This window comes from Bos mutus, chromosome X (genome assembly GCF_027580195.1).
Source record: "Bos mutus isolate GX-2022 chromosome X, NWIPB_WYAK_1.1, whole genome shotgun sequence".
Lineage (NCBI taxonomy): Eukaryota > Metazoa > Chordata > Mammalia > Artiodactyla > Bovidae > Bos > Bos mutus.
Window position 1 is genome coordinate 120,770,551 of NC_091646.1, and position 19,842 is coordinate 120,790,392.

The window sequence follows — 19,842 nt, forward strand, 5'->3', positions numbered from 1 at the left end:
CCCCGCGACTCGCGCCTCTCCGGTGAGCGCTCTTCGCACCCCCAGCCGGGTTACCGGGACCCCCTGGTGACCGGCGGCTTGACGGGTCACGAGAGTCATGTCCCAGGCCGGGCCGCTTCCTCCCGCGCCCTCGGTTCTCAGCCAGCAGCCGGGGAGCGGGGCGGGGCGCGCCAGGGAGGCCGAGGCCGCGCGCTATTCCTGTCACTGTGAGCTACTGGCATGTTATGTGTGGCGCCCAATCACGCCTGCGACCCGTCGCGCTGACCCGCGCCCCTCCTCCCTAATCCCCCAGGCTTTGATTTGATCCTCCGCGCGGAACAAGTTCACCCCCCCCCCCCCGCCCCTTAGTTAGTTGTCCCCAGCCCTCGCCGGTGCCCGCAGAACCCTCCTTGTCCACCCCCGGGAGGTCAGAGCCCTCGCCCCGCACTTCCCGGACAGCCCTCGTCCGGCCCCATCTGTGCATCTGGGCCGTCGGAGATCCAGCACGCCTCGGGAGTCAGTACATCCGCAGCTCCGCCCTTCCAGGTGATGGTGCGCGGCCACTGCGGCCCCAGGCGCGCAGGTGTGGGTTCCCCAAACAGGGCCGGGGAGGGGGTTTTGGGCAACGCGCTGGCAGTCTCGGCAGCCGCCGAAACCGAACCCTGCACCTCCCGGAAAACTCCAAACCCCGCGCTCTCCGCTACTAGGTGCTTCTGGAAATCGTTTCCCTACCACATTTGCCCTGAGAAGGGTACGGGCAGATCTGCGGACCTGTATGAAGGAGGCCTGGGCTTTAAGCTGAGCAGGCAAAAATGGACCCTTGCTAGGGGCTCTTCGGCTAGCGCGGGGGGCCCGGGGGCTCCGTGTCCCGGGATGCCTCCGGCCGCGCCTGGCTGGCCCCAGCCCCGGCCCGGCAGCTTCCCGCCCTGGGCATCATGAGTTACTTCCTGTCTTACTGCAAAGCTCATGGCGGCTCGCTGCTCACCGGCTACCAGGCGCTGCGCGCCGAGGGCTTCCTGTGCGACGTGACGCTGGAGGCGGAGGGCAGCGAGTTCCCGGCGCACAGGTCGCTCCTCGCGTGTTCCAGCGACTACTTCAGGGCTCTGTTCAAGAGTCACACCCGGGAATCCCAGGCGAGCGTGATCCACCTGCACGTGCCGTCGGCGGCGGGCCTGCAGCGCCTGCTGGACTTCATCTACACCGCCTGGCTGCCGCTCTCCATGGACACAGTGGAGGACACGCTGGAGGCCGCCAGCTACCTGCAGGTCACCGAGGCCCTGGGGCTTTGCGGCCGCTACCTGGAGCGCCAGCTGGCCCTGGAGAACTGCTGCTTCGCCGCCAACGTGGCGGCTCGCTTTGGCCTGGCGCACACGCTGAGCGCGGCCGAACGCTGCATCGTGACCCACCTGAGGGAGCTGCTGGCGCGGGGCGCAGGCCCGGCCGGCCTTCTGGAGCTCAACCCCGCGTCGCTGAGGGCCGTGCTGGGTGCCCCTGACGTGGCGCGGGTGCCTGAGGCCCGGCTGCTGGGCCTGGCGCTGGCCTGGCTGCGGCAGGAGCCTGAGGCCGAACGCCTGGCCCACTGCACCCAGCTACTCGAGCGGGTCCGCTTCGGCCTCGTGCCCGCCGACGTGCTGCGGCGCGTGTACTCGGGCTCCGGCCTCACCCTGCCCGCCCGGGTCAAGGGCCTCATCATCCAGGCCCTCAACTACCACACGTCGCCCTCCCGCCAGCCGCTCATGCAGGGCGAGCAGACCAGCGTCCGGAGCCCTCAAACACGCATCTTGTTGGTCGGGGGGCGCCGGGGGCGGGAGGTGGTGACTGAGGAAGTCGTGGTCCCCCCGCGGGCAGCCCGGGGCAGGGGCGCCGCGCCGGAGCCGGAGCCGGAGCCGGAGGAAGAGGAGGGAGAGGAGGAGGAGGAGGAAGAGGGGCAGGTGGAGGAGGAGGAGTGGGAGCTCACCCAGGACGTGGTGGCCTTTGACGTGTACAACCACCGCTGGCGCAGCCTCACGCGGCTGCCTGCTCAGCTGCTGGGGCACAGCGTGTGTGTCGCGGGCAACTTCCTGTTCGTCCTGGGCGGGGAGAGCCCGTCTGGCGGCGCCTGCTCGCCCCCAGCGGACGGCCCTATGGCTGTCGTGGCGCAAGTGCACCGTTACGACCCGCGCTTCCACGTGTGGACGACGGTGCCCCCTATGCGGGAAGCACGGGCCCATTTCTGGTGCGGCGCCGTGGGAGAGGGGCTCCTGGCCGTCGGGGGCCTGGGCGCGGGCGGCCAAGCGCTGGCTTCGGTGGAAATGTATGACCTGCGCCGGGACCGCTGGACGGCGGCCGGGGCGCTGCCGCGGGCTCTGCACGGCCACGCGGGCGCCGTCGGGGATCGCGGCGTCGTTTACATCTCCGGGGGCAAGGCGGGGAGAGGCGACGGCGGCGCGAGCAGCCTCCGGGACGTGTTCTCCCTGGCCCCCGGGGAGCAGACGTGGAGCAAGAGAGCGCCCATGGGCACAGCCCGCTTCGGGCACCACATGGCCGCCCTGCGCGGCGCGGTGTTCGCCTTTCTGGGGCGCTACGAGCCCTTCTCCGAGATCGAGCGCTACGACCCCGGCACCGACCAGTGGACTCGGCTGCGGCCGCTACCCTACGACCGCTTTTGCTATGGGCTGGCCTTGGTGGAGGAGACGGTGCTGCTACTGGGCGGCCTCAAGTGGCGAGACTCACGTCAGGTGCCCACCCGCAACGTGGTGGGCTATGACCTCGACCTGGACCGCTGGGAGGACATTGGCTGCGCGCTCCCCTGGGCCTGGAGCGGCCTGCAGTGCGCAGTGCTGCAGCTGGCAGAGGGTGGGGACGAGCAGAGGGAGGGAGAGCCGGGAGAGACACCGGATTTTGTTCTGGGCTTAATGGGTTAAGCAGCCTCGGGGCTAGGGAGGAGCAAGTCGTGGGCTTTTCCTAGACTTGGCCAAAGAGAAACATTTGCCCTTATTCTGAGAATGGGAGACAGGAGGGATCAAATTTAGGATATATGAATCATCTCCAGTGAGCTGGGCATTTCTAGAAATTCTCATGTTGGGCTAGAGATGGACTTTCAAAAATAAAATATGACCCCGTTTTCCCTCTTGTAGTTAAAAGTGTTTCCCAGGTTCTAAACAGTGATTATTTTTGTGCCAAACAGCCAAAAAACGTACAATAATAAGTTATATGCCAGACCAGAAAATTGTTAGGTATAATGACTGTAATGAATGGTTCTAGAAGATGGCATTATCTGAATAAATAGTGATGGGAAAGTGCCTTGGTTAAAAAACATGCAATCATTGTAAGGAGAACTATGATTTTATGATACAGAATCATGGTTATAGTTCTGCTTTGACGGTTTAATATACATACGGAACTGAGAAAAAAAAATCTACTAGAAAGCACTTTATTTTTGGAGAAAATAACCTAGGTTAAGTTTTTCTGTACTTCATCCTTACTTACCCTAGTCTGCTTTTGCTCTGACTTTTGGCAGCTTATTGGTTTTATTTGTGCAGCCCTTAACCACAATAACTTCCCTGGTGGCTCAGATGGTAAAGTGTCTGTTTACAATGCGGGAGACCCGCGTTCGATCCCTGGGTTGGGAAGATCCCCTGGAGAAGGAAATGGCAATCCACTCCAGGACTATTGCCTGGAAAATCCCATGGACAGAGGAGCCTAGTAGGCTACAGTCCATGGGTCGCAAAGAGTCAAACACGACTCAGCAACTTCACTTTCACTTCACTTTAGCCATAATAATCCGGCTTCTCTGATTTAGTGGAACATTTAACGGGGCTTCCCAGGTGGCTCTAGTGCCTGCCAATGCTGGAGACATAAGAGAAGTGGTTCTATCCCTTGGTCCGGAAGATCCTTTGGAGGAGGAAATGGCAATCCACTCCAGTATTCTTGCCTGGAGAATCCCATGGACAGAGGAGCCTGGTGGGTTCCAGTCCATAGGGTCGCACAGAGTTGGACATGACTTTAGTGACTTAGCAGCAGCAGCAGCAGCTAACAAAACCCCTATTTCTTTTATCCTCTTTAAACGTTCATTCGGCAGATACGCTGTAGGTAATACTTGTAAAAAAAATTTTTTTTAAGTTTATTTTTGATGGTACCCGGCCTCCTAGACCTTCTACCCCACCTTCCCAAAAGAATCACAGAGAAAGGAAAGAGCAGCAGGTGAAATTTTAAAGTTTGTGTCAGGTAAATGGGAAACCAACTTGATTTTGCAGGATTTCAGAGAAGATTCTTGTATATACTGGACATTGCCTCTTCTGGCTTATACCACAGTGGAGTGACAAAGTTAAAACTTGTAACTGGGGGTGGTGGGGTGGCGTGTGATTCGGTCACAAAGAAATGTGATGTGGATTGCATGAATAAAATAGGTGCTTTATAAGGATTCATTAAGAGCTGAATTTATTTGACTTCAGTTTACAGTGCCGCCTCTCTCCTAGATTTGAAACTAATGCAATAAAATGTACAGATATATAGCGTTAAAGGTCTCTTTCATGCTAAGCTAGCCACGAGTCTTTTAAAATTCATTAGTTTACTTTTTACCATTTAAAACAACAGAGCCAACTTCACCAAAGTAAAAGCCGCTTAGTAGCAACACAGCTAGTCTTTCCATCAACTGCTCGCTGTTGACAGGGGCACAATCTGGCCACTGTATCCACGACACATCCATCAGGTACAGATATTTTTAAGTAAATGTACACATTTGGCCTAGTAAACATCAACAAGTCTAAACACCTGTAACAAGCACAATTCATTTTAGGACAAGAGGTTTCTTTTTTTTTTTTTTTTTTTTTTTTTTTTTTTTTTTACATATACAAAATCCCACAAATTTAATGTGCGTCAATATCCATGCAGTAAATAAATGTTTTTACAAATAGGTTTTTTTAAATGATAAAAATATTACACTGGACCCCAAATTCCATACAAACATTAATACATGATTTCTCATCCACTTTGACTAAATATAGGATTACTGAAAATGTGCTGTAGAAAGGCCACTCTCCTGTACAGTTGTGCAAAGTCTGCAAAACGATAGTGATTCAATGGTGGTTTCAAAAGCAAAGAAAAAGATCCTCGCTGTGGAGTTTTTACTTTCTTCTCTACAGCAAAAATAGTCACTGGCAGATATCTGAACGCTTAGAGATGAAAGTACATTCACTGAGCTGTACAGGCAACAGTATAAAGCTGATTAGAAGTAGATTTCAGGATATAGAATAGTAAAGGAGGGTCTCTTCCTCCTTCTAAAGAAAAAAAACAAAACCAAACCAAAACCCAGCAAATTGTGACTTGTACGTTATGCAGCCAGACACTAAAAAGCAGCACAGTCATTATCATGCTGTGATCACTTTTCAAAAATGAGATGCTTATAAATGGAAATATATGAAGAGAATTTTTTTCATAGACTTTATCCACTCTATAGAACAAATCATGAAACTAGGAAAAACCTCTAAAAATTGTTTCTATCGTATAGTTCAATGTAATATCTCTCTGAATGACCATCATCTTCTTGCTCCTCAGGAGAGAGGTACATTTTTCGTATTCAACATTGTTTTCTATATTAGAACACACATCAGCCTGAAACCAAACATATTTTACTTCCCTGCCTGAAGTATAATTACATAAGTTTCACTAACGGACTAGGGGGAAAATTGGACACTAACTGGGAAGTTGATTCATTTCCGTTTATACCTTGTAGGTTTTTAGGAGTTGGAGTTTAAAAACATGAGTTTGGGCTGAAATTATATATATATATGTTAGCTGCCTTTCTGGGTGAGTTAAGTGTGTTTTAAAAAATTCACTCTCAAATTCCTCTGTACACAATCAGCATTTCATCACTACAAAAATAAAGGAAGATTTAAACCAAGAAAATAAAGCAGCTCTATCTTCAATTTTGGTCTCAGTTACAAAAACATCTTACAAAGCTTTGCCCTGATACACCATTGAGTGTCCCCATGGATATGGAATAGTATTTCCATTAACCAGCTTTCACAAGTTAATAGACTATTAAGACGAATATTTGATACCTGAACTTTTCTTATGTTGATGCTCTTCTATTTTGCTTAACTCTTGTATGTATGCGCATCTACATTTCACAAAAATAAAACTACAGCATTAAACTTTGTGCAATGTTTAAGAAAATCCTTAGAACATTTTAATAAATATAAAAAAGGTTTAAATTCTTTCCCACCCACAAGGATGTCTGCACCTGAAAAAATGTGATTTAGTTTTGAAGTCTTGTTTATATAAAATTAAAGGGAGAAAAGATGACCTTAGATAGAAAACCGCCTTTTTGTGTTTTTTTTTTTCTACTTGAAGACCACCTGTCTTCAGGGTTGTTTGCAAAAGTTAATTTTAAATCATTGAAGACAGTTGATTTTGCACATGGTAAACATAAGCTGAGCACTAACTGCATATAAAATATACAAATGCTCATTAAAGACAGTGGTATTATGACCATATAGGGTTTGTTTCATATAATGGTAACATTAAAGTATAGCTTGTCAACGTGTCCCACACGTTGATATAAAAACTACCTTATATACTTGTTCAAAGTACCAGAAGGTACCAAATGGCCAGACGGCACAATACACTTACACATGCGTTTCAATGTATGAATGAGTGTGTGTGAGAGAGGAAGTGATTACATCTACTTCAGAAGAAATGCTTAATGGGTCATTTGAGGTGGTATTTTGACAGATATCCAAGAAAAGATCGAGGTACATCTGCTTCCACTGCTGGAATTCTTTCGATGTCAAGTCTGGATTGTCTAGTACTTTATCGATAATGGCTACTTCCCCTTCTCTGGCCTGAAAAATAAAAGGATTCAAGAGTTACAAAAGGGACAATTTTCTTCAGATTTTAACTAAAGAGTTAACAGGCAAAAGCCCAGAAGAAACAGCTCTGTTATACTCAAACTCAGGCTTCCCTGGTAGCTCAGATGGTAAAGTGTCTGCCTGCAATGTGGGAGACCTGGGTTCGATCCCTGGGTCGGGAAGATCCCCTGGAGAAGGAAATGGCAACCCACTCCAGTACTCTTACCTGGAAAATTCCATGGATGGAGGAGACTGGTAGGCTACAGTCCATGGGATTGCAGAGTCGGACATGACTGAACAACTTCACTGGTTCACTGGATACTCAAACTCACTATTTAGACTCAAATCCTCAGGTACTTTTTTCTACATGTAGGCACCCTGGTTTATTTTTCCTTTGGACCCTATCCTGTTTCCCATCTCTGCCTATGGAAACTTTTCCTCATCCTTTAATGTCCAGTTCATACGCCTCTCATTTCTTCAAGCCTTCCTTAAACAACTGAAAAAATGTTTTCTCCTTCATTTCTATAAGTCCCCATAACATTTGATCACTGCTGTTGAGTGGGCTTACCCCATTGTGTCTTGGGTTACTTTTGCATTGTCCTATTTCCTCCTGCTAGATGCTCAGTTGGTAGTTTGGACCTGAATGAGAATGGGGGCTCGGTGAAGTGGGAGGTAGTAAGGATATCTCTGGACCTTAGCTGGGCACCAGAATTATTCTTATGTATATTAAAGCTCTTTAAAAATTCTGGTCTTAGTTATCAAAAGGTCATTACGTTGTCCCATGGATTTGCAACAGCATTCACATGAATATCAACTGAGAGCTAACTGACTATGAGAACTTGGCTGCTGGCTACCAGAAGTTTTTTCAAATCATGCATTTCCTATTTTGTTATCTCTTTGGTTGTTGTTTAGTTGCTAAGTCATATTCAACTCTTTTGTGACCCCATGAACTGTAGCCCACCAGGCTCTTTTTTCCATGGAATCTCCCAGGCAAGAATACTGGAGTGGTAGCCATTTCCTTTTCCAGGGTATCTTCTCGACCCAGGGATCGAACCTGTCTCCTGCACTGGAAGGTGGATTGTTTACCACTATGCCAAAGCCTTTGGCTGTGTGGATCACAATAAACTATGGAAAATTCTTCAAGAGATGGGAATACCAGACCACCTGATCTGTCTCTTGAGAAATCTGTATGCAGGTCAGGAGGCAACAGTTAGAACTGGACATAGAACAACAGACTGGTTCCAAATAGGAAAAGGAGTTCGTCAAGGCTGTATATTGTCACCCTGTTTATTTAACTTATATGCAGAGTACATCATGAGAAACGCTGGACTGGAAGAAACACAAGCTGGAATCAAGATTGCCGGGAGAAATATCAATAACCTCAGATATGCAGATGACACCACCCTTATGGCAGAAAGTGAAGAGGAACTAAAAAGCCTCTTGATGAAAGTGAAACTGGAGAGTGAAAAGGTTGGCTTAAAGCTCAACATTCAGAAAACGAAGATCATGGCATCCGGTCCCATCACTTCATGGGAAATAGAAGGGGAAACAGTGGAAACAGTGTCAGACTTTATTTTTCTGGGCTCCAAAATCACGGCAGATGGTGACTGCAGCCATGAAATTAAAAGACGCTTACTCCTTGGAAGGAAAGTTATGACCAACCTAGATAGCATATTCAAAAGCAGAGACATTACTTTGCCAACAAAGGTCCGTCTAGTCAAGGCTATGGTTTTTCCTGTGGTCATGTATGGATGTGAGAGTTGGACTGTGAAGAAGGCTGAGCGCCAAAGAATTGATGCTTCTGAACTGTGGTGTTGGAGAAGACTCTTGAGAGTCCCTTGGACTGCAAGGAGGTCCAACCCGTCCATTCTGAAGGAGATCAGCCCTGGGTGTTCTTTGGAAGGAATGATGCTAAAACTGAAACTCCAGTACTTTGGCCACCTCATGCGAAGAGTTGACTCATTGGAAAAGACTCTGATGCTGGGAGGGATTAGGGGCAAGAGAAAGGGGACGACAGAGGATGAGATGGCTGGATGGCATCACTGACTCGATGGACGTGAGTCTCAGTGAACTCCGGGAGTTGGTGATGGACAGGGAGGCCTGGCGTGCTGTGATTCATGGGGTCGCAAAGAGTCGGACACGACTGAGCGACTGATCTGATCTGAACCACTAGAGAAGTCCAGGATCTCTTTGGTACTCTGTCTCAAAATTATGAAACCTCAGCAGTAGACTATGGATCTGAAATATTTTCCAAACGAACTCTCTGACCTTTTATTTCTCGAAATGACTGCATCACAAACTTGGTATGACAGTTCTTTTCTGGTTTTGAGTTTTTCAGGGTGCATGGTCTGATTAGGGAGAGTATGTATGGCAGGCCCTCTCTACTGAGACACACAGTGAGGGGGCTGACTTTTCTGGCTCCTTCTTCAACTTCCTGCCTGTTTCCCTTTCCTCACCACCTCCTCCCCAATCTGGGGGTGGCATAAGAAGACTGGAGACAATGTAAGTGCTTATGGAAATGTGTAAGAAAAAAGTAACACGTGAGTTGGGAACTGCTAATGTATACAGCACAATTATAAAATTTCCACACGGGATATGAAACAATGTGGCTTCACTCCAAATGTGCTACAAGAGATATTCATAAAATATCTCAAACCCTTTTAGCACCCACCCCTGCATGAATGCTGTGCTCTTTTAATAACTGTATCAATTCTACAACATGGCATATTTATCTTAGGAAAACAAAAGACTGAGGAATAACACTAGCCCTACATTTTTGGGAAAAAAAAAATTACATCCTGTTTTCTGCTAGAACTAAGTCACATAATGTGTAGTCTGTGCATGCTCTGAGATGTTAATATAAAGCTAAGATTATTTCCTTTTGGCCAAATACACTTATTACATTTGTTCTATTTATCCCCCTCCCATTTTGTCCCTTAGAGTATCTGATAATCGATTTTTTCAGGAATGAATCTCTTAAAACGAATGTCTCCTTCCATTTCATATCTTACCTTTAAAGTGCTTTTGAGAATTCTCAGCCTGTGTAGTTTTTCATTCATCACAGGATCATTACATCTCTTTATAAAGGATAGTTTGTATTCCATCTTGGTTGAAATGCGATGTTCTCCCAGAGGCGACAGACTGGCTTGTTCCAATGCCCTGTATAAATCTTGCAAAGAGTCTCCTAACTTTTCTTCCCTACTTTCACCTGCAATGTCCAAAAAAAAAAAAAAAACCAGAGAAATATGAATCCAGTGTAATACAGTGATTTGACACTCCAAAAATCTACTAAACAAACAAACAAAAAAAATCTGAGAAACGGAATAATGAATGATAGGGAAAACACTATTACATTAAAAAAAAGAAAAACAACCCATCAAACCCACAGTTGCTAGTTATACTGGGTAAGACTAGCTACAGGCAGCCAATTGTTTTAGAATAATAGGATGCTTTAATAAAATACTCTTAATAAATAGCAAATCACTGTACATATCTTGAGTCCATTAAATTCAAAGAATTACAGTACAAAAGGTACACAACACAGAAACAATTCTGAACATAATTTAACATTTTAAAACAGTAATGAATATCCCTTATCATTATACTGATAAGCATAGATGTGCTAAGTAACAGAGCTCTCCTGGTTTAACAACACTGAATGAACTGATGTTTACATTTTTCTAGAATTCATAAGATGGAATGGCATTCGCTGGAGTATATATGATTGTAAAAATCTTCCAAAAGTATGCTGTAGAGGATTATTAGGTTTCATGTGACTGCCATAGTAATGCCTGCCACACTGTAAATACAGTAAATGATCATCAATAATAATGCTTTAATTAGAATGACATGTGGGAATGTTTATATGCAAATATAAGTAAAAATATGGCATGTATTGAAGGAAGCTACTTAACATTTGAAAGACCAAGGAAGAAAACACTCCAATTAAATATTTTTGAGGAAAAAAAAAAAGGTCTGGTTCAGGAAAGCATCTTGAATCTATTTGAGCAAATCAAACTACCATATTATTCTTGAATTGTCTGACTACTGATGTATTTTTCTCAATGATAAACAAAGATTAACTTGGATTTTGCTTGGATTGGCAGATAGGATTAGGGTTATATTACATTTCCTTTAATAGAGAGCCAAAGAGTCCTATTTGAGGAATGCTAATTACATTGGCCCAAAAAGCAAATATGGAATATCATTCATTCCACCATGGTCCATGTGAATATTTTAGGCTTTCTGACACATTTTTTTTTTTAAAGACACCCTAATTGGTAATAATGTAAACATTTATATGTGTCAGGAACTAGGGTAAATGCTTAACATGCATGATCTCATTTAATCCTCATAGCAGTACTAGGAGTAGATCTATTTGATTTTCATTTTCTAGCAGGGAAGTACCTTGCTCAAGGTCACATTTACTAAGTGGTGGAGTTGGAACTCCAACTGAGCAGTGTGGCTCCAGAATTCATGATTTTAGTAAGAATTCTAGACTGCCAGTTTTGTCAGGAATCATTTGAACTGTGTATTAAACAGGAGGTGTTAATGAATTTGTGAGATGCTTGAAATACAGCATTGAAAAAAACTTTTTTAGAGTGTACCTAAAACTTCCCCCAAAGCCCACAAACACAGTACCTTAACTTGAAGGGATCACCTTTAGGATGAAAAAGTGACTTCATTTAAGTTTCATATTCAATTTTTACTTTCCTGCTAAGGTTAGCAACTATTGGTAAGTGTGATTATTGAGTTCTCTCATTAGAAAGTCCTTTGTTATCAGCACCTGCTACCACTATTCCTCTACAACAAACTTTAACTTTCTAATCATATATCTAAGTTAGAGCTATAATCTAAAAGTACAAAAAAAGAAAACAGCTTTTTAATTTTCTGTTGCCTCATCCTTCAATGTTTGCAGCACCTAGAGGATTCTGAGGGGTGGGTGGGGGTACAGAGGACTGTAAAAAGAGCAACTAGCTGCCTTGTAGGCTAAGGTTGAAATGAGATAAGGAATTTTAAACAGAATGGTTTGGAGCCAGGAAGGCAAAAAATCATAAGGTTATTCAGTGTAAAACTAAATGGAGTTGTAAAAACAAGGATACATTTGAACAGCATAATTCCATTTCATAAAATCATAGGCCAGGAAAGAACCCTGAGGAATTATTTAGTAGTTATCATTATTTTTGCTTCAAGGCAAGACTGCATCTTAAACCAGAAAAATTTCATAAAGCAGAGGGTGGGGGAGAAATCGGAGCCCTAACAGATGTGAATTATAGTAGTCTAGGTATCATGAAGCCTAATGTATTATTTGCTTTTCAGTTCTTAAAGGAAGGTAAAGAAAAAAGGAATTCAAATAATAGTTTTAGGATTCAAGGGAGGCAGAAACATTTCCACATAGTAAATTTTTAAGATAACCTTCTTCCATATTACCTAACACTGTAAGGAGTATATATTTTGTTGAAAAAACATTCTTACCCAGTTTTCTTTCTCCTCAATTCTTACAGTTTGTGGAATACTGAGTCACATGCTGGATTATAAAATAAAATTTCAATGTAGTTTTATTTCAAGAATGGTAAAGATTTAATATAAAAAATGACAAACATGACTTAACACTGAAAGCTTTTTTTTTCTTCTTCTTGCCATTAAGGGAGGGGGGAGGTGGAACACGTTCAACCAAAGTACAACATATAATTCTACAAAGAATCTGGTTTGACAGCTGTAAGGAGAATCAAGCATGGATTTATCTTTGGGCAGCACATATGAACAGGGAATCACAAGGAGACAGAACACAGAAACATTTCCAAGCTATGAATGGAATAGAGATATTAAAGATAAGTCAGGCCTCCTTCCCCCACCCCTACACACCACACACATATGTGACACAAGACACAGTCGTGGGGTGCGGAGGATGAAGGATTGAGATGCCAGGCTCCTACAAAATGCCACCAAGTACTAAACATTTTAAGACTAGACAAAGAGTCCCTTTATTTTCAGAGGAAGGGGGTGAGGGCCGGAGTCACATTTGAAATCTGATTCACTGTGCTCAACAGTCAAAACAACACAGAACTCAACATTCAAGACAAAAACAGACCTTTATTTTCTTTTATAATTTTCAAACTGGTTTCCTTGATTTTTTTTTTTTCTTAGATGAATACCAATTAACTCAATCGGGGCTACCGCTGCAACTGAAAATGTGAAAGCACCTTTACTTCTTCTTTTTGCCCTCTTCTTCTTTGTCTCCTTCTCTTCTGGTTTCTCTTTTAAACCCTTGCTTTTCTTCTCCTAGAAGAGGCTTGCTTTGGAAGAGGAGGCAAGCACTTGGTGAGGTCTGCTTCCTGATTGACTTTCTTTCAATGTGCCAATTCAGTCATGGGAACACTGGCCCCAAGCCCAGCTCTTTCGGAATTTGAATGGATGGTTTCTGAAAGTTGGTAAAGTGTAGAAAACCACATGCAAACCACAGGACATATAGAGGAACCTTCTGTGATTCCTCAAGAGGAAGTGTATCCCTGGTACAATGAAATTTAAATTTGTATCAAATTGATTCGGAAATTCTGGGCCTATGCAGGAATAAATTTGCCATCAAATCACATTTACATTTACAACATGTAAATCAGTCCTGTGTCAGATGACACACTTTTCTATTTCAATTTTATTAAAGTGAAGAGAACATATAAAGTTCTCTTTCCTATATAAAATTTCATTGATAGATTTGAGGATCCCAATGAAGTTATGGATAACTTGTATTCTGAGCCAAGGGAGGACTCGTTTCTGGCTGTGTCATAGTGGCAGGGCTAGAAGAAGATCCTCTTTATCGTTTCATTTATACTCTAGCTACACCATGAAACACTGTGACTCTAAGAAATGCACTGAGCATCAATATAGTTGTGTCTGGCTCCTTCAGGTTGAATATGACCTCCAGGCAGTAATAAAAGCTCAAAGAAAAGATTAGCCAATAGAAAATAATAGTTGGTTGGAACTTTCTTGAAAAGGCTTATTAGCAGATGATAACGCATTCCTCAAACACCGCAGGATGTTTGGTTGACCTATTTCCTTACATTCATGCCCAGTGTTTTTAAACCTGTTCGATTGTATACCCTTTTCAGTTAAAACACTTTTGTTGATAAATATTCAATATATGTATTACTCTATATTAATAGATAGATAGAAGAGATATTCGAGAAAATGAGATGTGAAACCTGAGGAGAAATCCCAATGTTTTTTCGTTCTGTACCTCACTCCATGTGCACCTCTAGAGACCTAGACTGCGACTTTCCCTGAGTGCTTATGCCTTGCTCTCTTTGCATTTCCCAATCTTCTACAGGACATGGTGTCTGATGAACCCAATGTTTAAACTGAGTGATGATTTTCTTCACTTTAGACACCAAGTACTCCAAAGAGGACTCTGTATCAGTCTGAGTAATTTTTTTATACCAGTCTCTTGTGTAATGTCGTTCATGTTTCTTCGGTGAAAATTAAGAGCAGAGTTTACAAGTGTGGCGACCTAAAATGTTATTCTGGTGTCCTCGCTGTTTCCCTGCCTCTGCAATGACAATGTGGAAGGAGAGTAAAAAATGAAAACAAAACAAAACAAAACGAGTATACGAACTAGGCTCTTAAAGAATCAAGTCAGCAATGAATAATCAGTTCTTGTACATGTTTTGGAAGGGAACTGTGCTCTTTTAAAATAGGATAATGATGTCCTCATGGAAACAGTTGTTCCTTCCACAACACAACTGGGTAATGAGCATAGAAAGCTGGAAAAGACTAAGTCACAAGTGGGGGAGAAGGCTGGACATAGTAGCATTAGTCACCAGTCAAATGTGAGAGGTATTCGTTCTTGTACGGTCGCGGAGTGCTCTAAGGCTTCCAGGCGAATGGCATCAAGTATGTGGAGCACTATTCTCACCATGAAAGGCAATTAGCATTTGCATTTAGACACAGGACTGTTTTCTGTGAATACTAATTTACCAGTGCACCATAATGAACAACTTATTTCTATGTAAGGTGCCAAAGTTTTAATGGGTTTAATGGAGATAGGTTCAATATCTGTAGGTTTTTTTGCTAAAGATGATTATGCATTCAGGAGTTTACACTATAATCTGAATTGTTTTATAATGAAAGATTAGTTCTTTTAATTCATGTTTTTATATAAGTCAACTAGCTATGCCTTGTAAAACTGGGGGGAGGACAGTTTGTTATAAAGCATACGATTTTACAACTTGGCTTTTACTTGTTACTCTGTAATCAACTACCCTTCTTAGAATTAATTGGTTTGTTTTATTTTAGGCAAAATAACAATAATTTGTCTGATGAAAAAAATTGAGGGGAAAAAAAAGTCCTTTTTTTGAAAGGACAGCTTGAGTGAGTCCACCAATATTGCTAAGTGAATTTTTAAGGAATATGTGAAACCCATCCCTGTACGAATGACCTTGTGCTTCACCAAAATTAAGTACAGCCGTATCAGTGTTTGTAAATCCCTTCTGCACAAAAGTAAAGCTGACTTCCACAAAGAGGTGACACCACAGACAGAGCTGAAGCTTATTCTACATTTCATTCTCGAAGCAGGTAATTTCTGCCGAATTATGTGGTTTAATGCCACAACTATGAAAGTGGTTGTATTTTCAGGGTATTACGGTTGTTTTTATGACAAATAGTTCAGATGGCAAAATCTTGGTGTCCTTGGCATTGATTTATTGACCCAAAGGGAAGGTTCTTTGAAGGAGAATTGCAAACATAAATAACAGATTCTATATTTACCCAGCGAATTTAGAAAATTTATATAAAGATATGGAGGTCAAGGTACCTGGTTCTTAGGAAAGAATTCATAAAGGATACAGTTTAAAAACAAAGCTAAAAGATGATTATTAAAAAATTAATGTGGAGTCATCATATTCCTTAATGAGAAAAAACTAAAATTCTTCATATCATAAAATTTTACTATGACTTAAACAGGGAGAATGACTCAAGACAATCCCACGAATATTTAAAACCAACATAATGCTTTTTGATGCATTTCTATATACCAGAACCATCATTTTTATATATACTTAAAAAAACACATTAAAATGGTTAGAGCACAGAGGCAACTGTAAGGCATATCAATGTGATTTTATTCACAACACAAATTCCATTTGTGAGAAAGAAGCATAGATTACTCCTCTTTAGAAAGATATTTACTATCAAGCATACTTAGCAAATTATTTAGCTATCTAAAAAGATCTGATACCAATTGGTCATATTTTTATTTTTATGTAATTTATATTTTTTACAAGTATTCACATTATGCAATACCACACACTGCAAGCGAGAGGAAGAAAAAAAAACATTTCCAAATACAATGTTAAATTATCTGTTCATTGCACAGTATGAAATATCCATTAATTAGCATTAAAATTATTACAGAGTATCTTATCCAACTAAATAAAGGAAATTTCACATCCACTACAGAAGAAAAATAAGCAATATTGAGCCATAAGGGACCCAGTTACATAGTATTAAATAATATCTGAAACTATTTTGAAAGACAACCAGACAAAATACTTTTTCCAAAGTGAAAACCACAGCCTATAGATTTGGAAAATTTTACAGAAAAGAATAGCTCATGCCTGTCCTATGAGGCAACACCATTTGTATACAAGTGCCAAGAAGTAAGGAGAAAGTTAGGATTTTAGCTGAGGAATCTACTAAAGCCTGGCATGTGGCATTTTCTTCATTAGTGCCACTGAAAGCAGTCTCTGTGTTGCACCTGAATACACTTTATAATAGAATAAACATAGTAAGTTTCAGAGCAGGTTGTAGATACCTTGCCTTAATAGATTACACTTAATGTAGTACAATACAGCACGTCAAATTTTAAAAATGCAAAAATACACTTAACACACAGAATTCGCTTTCTCTGCTTTGCCTTCAAGAGGCCACTTAAGAGTCCATTGAACAGCCAGGGTTTTCTAGTTATTGGAGCTGATCCCTCTCCTTTCCTGTGACAGGAGAACACAACTGAGCCCTTCCCCAGTCAGTACCCTTTGCCTCTGTTCACCCACAGAAACAGCAGTTTTCTGTCACTGTGCTCCATCTTGACTGGCTTTGATCTTATGCTAGTCCCAGTGAAGAAAGCTTGCATTCTTCTTAAGAGTGGCCTGCCCCTCTTAATATCCCTTTAGGGAGGCCCCCAATCCAAAACACTTGATGATCTAAGCTTTTAAAAGTCTGTTTTCTGTTATAAACAGCAAGGTCGAGGCCATTTTAGTTGCTTGCAAGAGGTTGATGTTAAGTCTGCGTCGTGCCGACTCTCTCCGATCTAAATTCTCTAAACATTAGCTTATCAATCTGTGAGTCCAATGGGTTGAGTGCCAACAGAAGTGGATCCGATTTGGCATGGAGAGGTTCTACCAACTCTCGCAGTGTATTAGCCTAATATGATAAAGCAGTGATACAATATGATGAAAGACCTGCGAGTGCCATTATTTCCAAAGCATATTAGTATTTGTATTAGAAATACCATCATGCAATACCCATGAAGAGAAAAGAGAAAAATATGGCTAGAATTGCATATGGTTTTAATACCATAATGTCTTTGTGTTGGCATGCAAGTCTACTTGGCCAAAAATGGGACTTTATTTTAAGCTTGGTTATCTCGAATTGCCAATCTTATGTATATAAAATAATACATAGCACAGATATATCTTTTCTCACCTCTATATTTGTACATGCGTATCTGTAATTTTAATCAGAAAGTTTATGTTAAAAGTATTCTCCATACACATATAAAATGATTAATCTTCTAAAAAAATAAACTGTAGTTCTATACAAGATCTTTCCTCAAATTCATCCAATCAAGAAGTATGAGGAAAACTTTTCTGGTCCACCTTCTAACTAACTAACCCGACTCACATGCTACCACGTGCTGAGTGGTGAGAGAAAAGCCCAGCTAGTGTGGCTCCAAGGAAGTGGTCGAATGCAGACCAATACAAAGTGAACAGAGGTGAAAAGCTCTCACACGGTCAACGTGATGAAAGGGTGACTTGACACCCGAGCACAAGCCACATTCTTAGGAATTAAGAAACTAGAAGAGACTAAAGTTTCTGAATGACTTGGAAAACTCAGAACAAGTGGGCTAAAAATAAACTGTAGTCTCTTTTAGTTCATTTTATTTTGGATTTTGAGGAGTTCAAATATTGCCACTAGGCACCAATCAGCAGTTTTTTTTTTTTTCTTTATAACCTAGGGCAGATCTTTATTTGCTACATCCTTTAGTACCTTTTGAGTTATATCAAGAAGAAGGAACAAACTGGGAGAGGGAACAGAGACAGCATGTTGTTCACTACTAGCTCCTTTATAAAATGGGAAGGGAGTGCGTTGCCCACAGCACAGTATTTAGAAAATAGGATGCAGTATGGTTCAGAAATCAGCAGATCTAATTTTTGTTTATCATATCATAACCTTCTTTTGCAGAAAAGGGGCTGGGAACTAAATAATCTTCATAGGTAGGTCAAATGAAAGAAAAGACAACACCTTATTTTTTTTTAAGAAAATTATAATACTGTAATGCGAACTCTGGATTCTACCACTGTTTCATAAGGTCATAGAACTTCAAACGGTAAAGTCAGAGGCAATCTAATGCTTGGCACAAGGTCATCCTTAAATTTAAACTGTTTCTAATTTATCTATGCAACTCAAATATTTCCCCTCAAAAACAACTTACACGAATGCTTTAATTTCTAGTGAACTCAACCCATCCTAAATCTGAACTAGAGCCTTGGTAATCAAGTCACATCTTAGTTACATTTAAGACACCATTTAATTAGGATTGGGAAATTCTACTTCAAGAGACTGGAAATACCTCCTCAGTTGAGGCCTTGCCAACATGCAGGATGGTGGTGGGTGGATCACTATTTCAAAGTGACTACAGCTATTTCCAGGGCTTCCCAGGTAGCTCAGTGGTAAAGAATCTGCCTGCAGTGCAGGAGACACAGGAGATGTGGGTTTGATCCCTGGGTGGGGAAGATTCCCTGGAGGAGGAAATGGCAACCTACTCCAGTATTCTTGCCTGGAAAATTCTGTGGACAGAGGAGCCCAGCAGTCTACAGTCCATGGGGTTGCAAAGGGTCAGACACGACTGAAGCGACTTAGCATGCTCAGCTATTTCCAAGTCTGTATATACTAACATAAGAGAAGGTAACTCTCTGGCAAGGTGTCTCTTCAACTAGTAGTGGTCAGCTTACCAAATCTCAGGGTAGAGGTCTGTTAAATACAGATTACTGGGCCCTTCCCTTACTCTACTCAATCAAAATTTCTGGGTATGGAACTCTGGAATCTGCATTTTAAGCATGCAACCCAGGTGATTCTTGTTGCCCACTGCAGTTTGAGACCTCGTGCACTGGGCCAGTCACACTGTGATGGGCTACACTGTGGGGAGGGCTGGTTGAGTGATGCCAACTTTTGTACTGCACATATAAGGAGTTTTTACGTCACAAGCTTTGTAGTTGGACACATCACACAGAGTTTTATTTTCAGTCCTGTCACCAGTATAACACTGTATTATGTAACTCAAATAATCTCAAGATTTTTGCCAAGAAATCTGATGGAAATACCCTGGTCTACTGAGAATATGGCAAAATGAGAGATTGTGGTATATTGCTTGAATAAATTCTTTAAAGATATACTTTTAGGTAAGCATTAAATAGCTCCTCTTTATTTTTGAGGCAAACAGAACAAATAAACAGATACTTCCAGACTCAAGCCTGCTGAATCTATGTCTTGGGGTGTGCATTCTGAATCTCAAGTATGAACAGCATTGGCAGGCGAGGAGGGTCAGATATGATGGACTGGTATACGGCTAATTTACATGAAACCTCTAAAACATAAAAACATATTTCATAAAGATACTGTTCTATGAAAGCCTAACTTCTGCAAATCTCATATCTATGTGTCTTCAACTTTTGCAAGTCCCTTTCTGGGTCTCAATATTCCTTTTCCCCTCCCTTTGTATTTTCATCAGGCATTCTCACTCTGCCTATTTCTGTGCTGTGCT

General features: G+C 42.4%; 2 protein-coding genes across 6 annotated transcripts in view; one reads left to right on the forward strand and one right to left on the reverse strand.

Moving 5' to 3' along the window:
• Positions 1 to 322: 322 nt before the first annotated feature.
• Positions 323 to 4,472, forward strand: KLHL34 (kelch like family member 34). Its single transcript, XM_070365344.1, has one exon. It carries the CDS (start codon positions 915 to 917, stop codon positions 2,880 to 2,882), a length of 1,968 nt encoding a protein of 655 aa, XP_070221445.1. The 5' UTR covers positions 323 to 914; the 3' UTR covers positions 2,883 to 4,472.
• A 1,293-nt stretch (positions 4,473 to 5,765) lies between these two features.
• CNKSR2 (connector enhancer of kinase suppressor of Ras 2) overlaps positions 5,766 to 19,842 on the reverse strand; it is a 284,773-nt gene continuing 270,696 nt past the window's right edge. For 4 of the 5 annotated variants that reach the window (XM_005897733.3, XM_070365342.1, XM_005897734.3 and 1 more), the window contains 2 exons: positions 9,821 to 10,017; positions 5,766 to 6,803 (listed from right to left, as the gene is read on the reverse strand). In XM_005897733.3, coding sequence (XP_005897795.1) covers positions 6,588 to 6,803; positions 9,821 to 10,017 — 413 coding nt within the window. In that variant the 3' untranslated portion in view covers positions 5,766 to 6,587. Of the gene's footprint in view, positions 6,804 to 9,820; positions 10,018 to 15,511; positions 17,223 to 19,842 lie in introns of those variants that run through there. The other variant, XM_005897735.3, reaches the window with a different exon arrangement.